The 8542-nt window shown below is 38.8% G+C and overlaps 1 protein-coding gene across 1 annotated transcript in view; it reads right to left on the bottom strand.

Moving 5' to 3' along the window:
• rev3l (REV3 like, DNA directed polymerase zeta catalytic subunit) overlaps positions 1-8542 on the bottom strand; it is a 61554-nt gene that overhangs the window by 40309 nt on the left and 12703 nt on the right. Inside the window, exons 2-4 of the mRNA XM_008398541.2 lie at positions 2740-2929; positions 2572-2646; positions 322-482 (exon numbers count right to left, since the gene is read on the bottom strand). Coding sequence (XP_008396763.1) covers positions 322-482; positions 2572-2646; positions 2740-2929 — 426 coding nt within the window. The remainder of the gene's footprint in view (positions 1-321; positions 483-2571; positions 2647-2739; positions 2930-8542) is intronic.

The raw sequence follows: 8542 nt of genomic DNA on the forward strand, positions 1-8542 counted from the left end.
ATTTTTTTAAAGGAAACACACACTTTTTCTTTCAGTATCTTTATGGAGACGCACAGGAACACTAGCGCCAAAAGCTTTTTAAGAGATTTTAACTGGTAAAATATTTTTTATTGCTTATGTTCCAAGTTATAGGTTAAAGTTATCACAACTGCTCAGGATTGTTGATTTTTAACTAATTTAAATTTAAATGGAACAGGTATAAAGTCTGGGTAAACACTGAATACAATTGTATATAAAGATGTAAATCTAAACTTGTGTCAGAAACTCCAGTTGGATAAATAGACATTGTGAGAAAAGACAGATCCCTACAGCTGAGCTTACCTTTCTTCTGGCTCCTGCGGAACTTCACTGCTGTCATGTTTATCAGGTTCATGCCATACAGGTTGTAGTCCATGAAGAGCTGCAGCAGGTAGGGGATGTGGCCCTCATGAGGCTGGTAACTCTTATTCATCACCGCTCCACTTTGTAATAGCTCACACACTCTGGGAAATATAATAAAAATTTTAAAGAAGTTCAGTAAAAGGGATATGAAAAGAAGTAGACAGTGTTGATTTCAGCTCCTTCTAATTTAAAAAAAGAAACTAGATGTTTTATTGAAATATTACTGTAAATCTTTGGACATGTTTTCTCTGCCATAAGAATTAAAAATAAAGAAGACAATCGCAGCAGTCTGATTTAAATATATTTGAACACAAATTAAATATGGAACCTAATAGAGATGATACATGAAACACAGTGGATTTTAGAAATGAGGGTGTATCTGAATGAGAACATATCCAATCGCTGGACGATATGGCTGAAAAACTTATTGCAATGTAAGCATTTTATATCAGTCATATTGACTAGTCTTTTGTTTTAAATATCTGAAATACTGCCAAACTGGTGGTGTGACTTTTTCTGTTTTATCCACAGTTTTTACTCCATGCTGCCGTTTTTATTTTTTAAACAGTGATGAGGCTCTGTGAACGCGCTGTGAAGGTTACGGGTTACCTTGAAACAGGTTGTTGCTATGCAACCAAAGAGTGAGTGAGTCAGTTGATGCCACTCATATTGCTTAGTTGGCTGTGAGATTGAACAGCTAAAGTCTTTCATCTGCCTACATCTCCCAGAATGCTGTGTGGTTCTGGTTCGAAGTTTAGTGAATATTCTATATATTGAATAGTATATCAGATGTATTATCTATTCGTATTGATCACATGTCTATCGTGGTACATATTGTTATTAATTTATTGTCTAGCCCTGTCCAAATACAAATGATCCAAGGCAACCCTGATCACAAAGCTTCCTAAACAAACAAATGTCTAGATTTTCATTAGTGTGATCCTGAGCTCACTGCATAGCTCTCACATTTATATAATAGTTCCCATAAACAACACGAGAAAAAAGTTCTTCCCAGATGAAGTGTAAMGAACAAGCCGTCAGAATTGCAAGAACAGAATGTCATTCTATTCTTGCAGCTCCAGGAGAGAACATTTCTCTGTTCTTGCAGATTGTTTAAGCCTCAAGTCAGATCCATAGACTTTTGACCTTCCATAAATTAAAAAAATATTGGAAGTAAATCATTAAATCAATTAAATTTAACCTCTCAGCTATTTCCATCATTGACCAATAGTGGCTATGTATGTTTCCAATTTGCCACTTTATGTTGTTTTGTTTTGCAGGTTTGTTTTGTATGTACTGCCCCAAACTTCCACACAATAACTCAAATAGGGTACAATGATTCACGTTGGTACTATGACTGGGCTGCTTTCGGTTAAAAGAAAAAGGTTGGTGAAATTGAAATACTCCTTTAAAGGGGCAGTATTATGCATTTTTCAGGAACATAGAGCTATTTTATAGCACAATCAAGCAACTAYGTTACCTTCAGTTGTTATAAGAATACTATACAGGTCCTTCTCCTATTGTGATAAAGTTCATTATTTTCCATGATGTAATGATAAAAATATATTTTAGATTTTAGATTCRTTGCACACCAACTGAAATATTTCAGGTCTTTTATTGTTTTAATACTGATGATTTTGGCATACAGCTCATGAAAACCCAAAATCCYTGTCTCAAAAAATTAGCATATTTCACCTGACAAAGAAAAGAAAAGTGTTTTAATGCCAAAAAAGTCAACCTTCAAATAATTATGTTCAGTTATGCACTCAATACTTGGTCAGGAATCCTTTTGCAGCCTTCAATGCAGCGTGGCATGGAGGCTATCAGCCTGTGGCACTGCTGAGGTGTTATGGAGCCCAGGATGCTTCGATAGCCTTAAACTCGTCCAGAGTGTTGGGTCTTGCGTCTCTCAACTTTCTCTTCACAATATCCCACAGATTCTCTATGGGGTTCAGGTCAGGAGAGTTGGCAGGTCAATTGAGCACAGTAATACCATGGTCAGTAATACCAGTGGTTTTTGGAACTGTGAGCAGGTGGCAGGTTGTGCTGAAAATTAAATCTTCATCTCCATAAAGYAGGGTCAATGCAGCAGCTATCAGGAGATTTTGGAACACCTCATGCTTCCATCTGCTGAAAAGCTTTATGGCTCCTCTGTTAACCCTTTAACAATGTTTTAACCAGCATTATTACCTTTTCACTATCTGAGGATTGTACAAGTAGATCTTCATAAAGTGCTTCTCCTTGGCATGATAACCATAGAAAGGCCTAAAAGAAAATAAAACAAACAAATTAGTGAATCAGTTTGCGTTATTGGTGTTTATTGTCATTGGTAAAACCCAGCTGTTGGGAGACACCTACATGCCAGAGACCAGGACCACCTTGAAGACGTGCTGGGTGCTGGCGGCGGGGTTTCCCATGGCAACGTTGAGGGCCCTGTCGATGCTGAAGGCCACCTGTCGCATATAGCGCTCCGGCTGCTGTCTACAGCCACCATATGGCACATAGATGTATGGGAACACACCGTGGAGGTGGAGGCACGTCTTCTGACCTGCAACACAACAGGAACAAGATGTAAGGTTTTTGTTTTCATTCATTCTGTTATCTCTGTTCTATACGGAACATTGACAAGACTTCATCCTCTAAATCGGCATTACTAAATATATTCTACTCATATTCTAAACGTTTCCCATRTGATCGGCTGTCACTGAAAAGCTTCATGAACAGGTGCAGCAAACGTTCATAATACCAAACCTAGAATAGAAATGAATGCGTTCATTAGATAAAACAAAAAGATTAAGTGTGATAGTCAGAGTTTAGCCCAAGACGAAAGTGAACTATATGGCTTTTTAGGCCCTCCAGGCCAGTAGGTGTCCTTCAAGAGCAGATTTTTAACCAGTTTAAATGAAAATATTTCATACTGAATAACAGTTGTCATTACATTTTCCATGTCTGTAGCATCTCAATCTTAAAGGACCACTTTGATGCAATATTTGGTCAAATATTATATTTTAAGTGCCATATGTGTAAACTCTTTCCCCAAGTTCCAGTATGTTGGAAGGACTACCAGTGTCCTGGGTGCTTACACTTTATATATTTTTAATAGCAGAGATGCTGGAGTCAAAGTGTAGTCGAAACTGATGAAAGAAAAGAAAGACCCGGGAAAATATGGATTTTGAGTTGAACCTGCACACTGAAGGAACCAGGCTCATATAACTGCTACCTACAGGCGTGTAGAGTATGAACAAGGCAGAACATGAAATCAATCATGTTGATTTCATGAGCGCAACCCTACCCAGTCAGAGAAATGCTGACTAATAGATGAACAGGAGGAGGCAGCACAGAGCGGGACTTTTTAAATCAGGACATGTCTGCACATGTTCAGAAATAAGTCCACAACATAAAAGGTATAATATTAGGTTCCAAAGGTTGAGGAAGAGCATATACTCCTACTGGTTCCAGAACCAAAATGATAAGAGTGAGGACTTCATTTTACTTTTTATTAAGAGTTAAAGTAAATGAAGCTTCTGATTTGGGAAATAAACTATAAAGTGGGGTTGTGTTTTTAGTTGATATCACTTCAAAGTAAGACCACAAAAAAGTGTTCATGGGTAAGCCAATTAAAAAATATATAAAATATACTTTGTAACTCTTGCTAGAGATTGTTCTATGAGTTTTTGGTTTGACTGTGGGTTTTAAAAACCTAGGCCTTCAGCTAACATTACCAAGCAGTCCGGAGACCGCGCCAAAAGCAGAAAGTGGACTTTAATGAAGGGTATTCTGGGTAAATACAAACACAAAAAAACATAAGGGTCTGAAATGACTCGTGGTCTTTTAACAAAGACCAAAGAGAAATCCTATGACCTCTAAAATATGTTTTGTTTACATTTTGCGGAAAAAAAAAAAAAGAGTTGTGCTCAGTGGAGCCCCCCTCAGGTTATTGGTGCAGCTCCCCTACAAGTGAGGGGATGAACAGGTTTTTGAACMGGTTTGTTTTGCTTGACAGTGCAGTGTGAAAGCAAACCTCACCAGCTGACAATGGAACAAATGTTTTCATATTTAGTCTCCGATCAAACCGAGTTTCACATTTTAACCCTTTATACAGCCACAGCAAAGTTGGTGCTCAAAAACACCTCTATTGTTATATGCCCAGTGCCCTACTAATACAGGGTTTCCTGGTCTCTGGCATGTAGGTGTCTCCCAACATTGATTAAAAAATATCACAGTAACTGTTTAACCATATAATTATAGACTATATATCCAAATAAATGTATCAACATAGTTGTGATGGGTAAGAGAGGTAGACATGTCTGAAGCACAAAACAATTTTCTTTCCATTAAAAAAAAAAAAAAAATCTTTCACTGACAGAAACCATAGTGTGACAGCAAAAAAAGGGAAGACGGGGAGTGTGTATTTGTCTCTCAGGTGGACCTCACCAAGGTGTGCCACTGCTACGCTACTCCACCAGTCACACAAAGGCTGGCAGCGGCACGACGCCGAGGGAGCTGTGAGTGCGCCATGCGTCTGTCTGTCCTCCACCGAGTCAACGAGAAGCTGCTCTCCGTCTCACACACACAGAACAGGCAGCCAATACCAGCTTCTGCTGCAGTTGCTAGGCGACGACACCAGCAAAGCAAAAGTCCTTGATGGACAGCGGGAGAGATAAACAAGTGATTCTTTCCACCCAGCTGGTCAGGCGGCAAAATGAGAGGTGAAGAAGAAGTGCTAGTGCAGAGAATGACTGAAAGATGGAGATGAGAAAAGAAATGCATCTCTGAATGAAGGGAAAAACATGGGAGAGAAGATGGGGGGCATAAAATAAGAGCATAATGTGTGTAATTAGGAGGGTGTGTGGGTGTATATTTTCAAGTGAGAAAGCCTAAGATGTTACTGAAGTAAGAGAAGCCAGATGAGCTGAAGTAGAGACGGAAAGAACTGAAAGTTGTATCTTCCTTAAAGAAAAGAATATATGTGCTGTTTTGACCCGATGTTGATCATCCTGCTCTCTTCAAACTGGAGTGTCAACTTACTACTGAAACAACCAGGAGAAGTTTATTCTCTGCATATTTTGTAACTTAACTTCTACATAGAAGGTGTAAGAACTGCTTAAGATGATCATAACGTAAAAAACATCAACACTCAGAGCATGGCTAAAGTGGTGCCTGGCTGAAGAGTTTGAATTTTTTTAACAATTTCTTCTACTTTTATTGTTTGGTAAATATTTAAAATTTAAAATTAAAAAAAGAGAATTCTGAAAAAAGTTAAGAGGAAATTTAACAACACTACGTTTTCTACCACCCTTTGTTTGCCAAGAATCCCAGGACTCACATATTAATGAGATAAGACTGCTGACCCAGGGAGCAATGATTTAAATACTCATATTTCAGTTATAACTTATAACTTCGAAAAGAAAATTAAATATTGTACAAGTAGTTAAAGTATCAAGGAGAATCTGACTGAAGACAATCTTGTATTCCAGTCTAAAGAAGAGAATGCTCAATGTCAGAGCAATGCAATGAAGGCTGCCTAAATTTGAATGATGCTCAAAAGGCGGCCCACAAATATGTCCTTCTTTTCCCTCAATTTGAAGGACAGATCCAGTGTGTATCCTTGTAAACCCACCCAATCCCAAGATCCAATCCAGGCCAAAGGGGAGATTTTCTTTCTTATAATAACAGCAGACTGAGCAGGAGGAGAACCAATTTTAATAGTCAGTATGTAACTTCCATAATAAATGTTTTTTTGTTTTTTTACATATTTCTTCAAACTTTTMCTATGTTGTGACAGTATGACATGAGAAATAATATGTGAAAAAAGAAATAGAGCTCCTTTTTATTCTCCTTGTAGTTCCATTGCGATCTGCAGAAATGCATAGCCCCCAGTCAGAAACAACCAATCAGAGCCAGGAGGCGGGTCTAAGTGCAGTCAATCATGCTCGTGCTCATGAGCATCACTTACATGACTGACAGAGCTCAGACCCTCCTCTTGGCTCCGATTGGTTACTCCAGAGGTGGTTTACTTCTGGACATAGTAGTAGAACCACATGGACACACAGGAGCTTGATTTTTTCCAGATTACTCGTCTCATATTACACTGTCACAATGTAGTGACAGTTTTGACCTACAACATGTTTAAATATAATAAAATCTGGTGAAGCTTAAAGAGGTTGTGTTTTTTTTTGCAATTGAATGCATGTTTGCTACATATAAAATCAATTCATCAATTAAGGATTACATAAATAATAAAAGAGATTTTTAACCAGCTTATGTTTAGCACAGTCACGGCTGCTAGGCGACAGGACATACACAGAGGTAAGAGCAGGAATAATCTGAAGGCTAGACATCCAGTTTCACAGCTGCTCACTTTTCTTCTAGTCCTTGAGATCAACAAAGAACCCGGCCTAACCGCCCAGGTAGCCTGGGTTCTTCCGTGGATGCAGCCCCTGGGCTTGGACATGTTATAATTTACTCAGAAGGACAAAGGGGCGCAAATATACAGATGAGCAGTCAGCACACAAGGACTTTATGCTCCCTGCTGTGCAATTACACAGAGCTGCATTGTATAATCTTTGGTCAGATTCTGGGTCAGGCTGGAGCAAGTATGGCTCTGATAGGAGAGCTGGTATCACACTCCAGCTCTGTTTCATACAAGAACATCATATGTTACATTTCACTTCTTTACATAGTGAAATGACATGTAGTGTCATTTTAAAGCACAACCAAGTGACTATACATTCAGTTGTTATAAAATGCTGTAGAAAATATGACTTAAAAGAAAAATGACTAAGCAATTTGATACCTTGAAATTTGCCTCTTTAGGAAGTTCTTGTTCTTCCTCCATGATGTCCTTTACAACCATTCTTAGGTGCACTAGAAGGAGACGTAGTTCCTATAGTCATGCAGATTTCATCACTCTCCTGTGCGGCTGGAGTACTTTATTTTTGAAAAATATTTTATTTCGAAAATGATAAAYTTCCACTTCCCTTAGACTTCTATTCAGCAAAGACACATCTGCAATTCTCTATTGCAGTTACTTCAGGTGATCCATTAGCATTAGCACATTTAAAGCAGGAAGTTCTACCACCTCATGACACAAGCTAGACATCGAGACATCAATGGGACTAACGTTAGTTTGTTAYGTTTTCAGCTGGCTGCACTAGCGATGTGCTTGGATCATACAGTGCAGCAAGTTCTGTAGCTAACCCAGAAAACCCAGAGCAGCATTTTTGCATTGTGAGTATTCCATCAATCAAGTTGAATGGGTTYGATCGCAAAGCAACAAAAGCAGCAATGAGGACAGTAATATTTTAAAGTTAATATGGGACGTCCAAATGAGTAGATTATAGATAAGATGGAGACAGTTTCCCTTCACACACAATGCAATAGGCAACTGTCTACATCATATTACATGTCATGTTATCAAGTTATTACAACTTTATAACATGAGTTATAATGTTTATAACAGCCATATTTGCTCCAGCCAGACCCAGAGCTGCATCATACAATGCAGCTCTGTGTAATTTGAATGCTAAGGAATGACCGCTTCAGCAACAAGCACTATTCTTACAGAATGAAATAAAAAATACTTTATTGTGACACAGTGAGAATATTAGATGCAACAGCAGTTAGTCAAAGTGGAACATTCAGATTTTCACCAAGTGTAAAGTGGAGCAAAGTCAGAACATAAGAGTAATAATACTACAGTTATTAAAAACAGCAAATGCAGATTAAGAGAAATGTACAGAGACCGTTTGCAGGTAGTAACGCTAGCCGAATTAAATTTGCTAGGGGCAGCTTGTCTWAGACAGAAGGGGAAGCTGTCAAAGACAAGCTGCCCCTTCTCAGTGGGTATGAAGCAGCTTCCCTTAAGCACTGTGTACCCACCATGTCTCTCTTCTACATGATGAGCTTGAAAAAGGAAAGATGTCCACACCTCGTTGCCAGCTCTCTCAGACACCTCCCTGGCMGAGGACACAGACAGAACGCTGCCGAGCCTGTTCTCTGAGCAGAAAGGTCGAAGCTGACCAGATGGTGACTTGGAAGGTATCGTACGCCCATCGTCACTTTGCAGAATATCTTGAATCTTCAGAAATATGGGCAAAGAAACAGAGCCTGGCTGCAGTATGATGCTGGTCAGCTGTAACTTTGTTTCTGCTAGCTGAGT

The sequence above is a fragment of the Poecilia reticulata genome, linkage group LG21 (genome assembly GCF_000633615.1).
Source record: "Poecilia reticulata strain Guanapo linkage group LG21, Guppy_female_1.0+MT, whole genome shotgun sequence".
Taxonomy (NCBI): domain Eukaryota; kingdom Metazoa; phylum Chordata; class Actinopteri; order Cyprinodontiformes; family Poeciliidae; genus Poecilia; species Poecilia reticulata.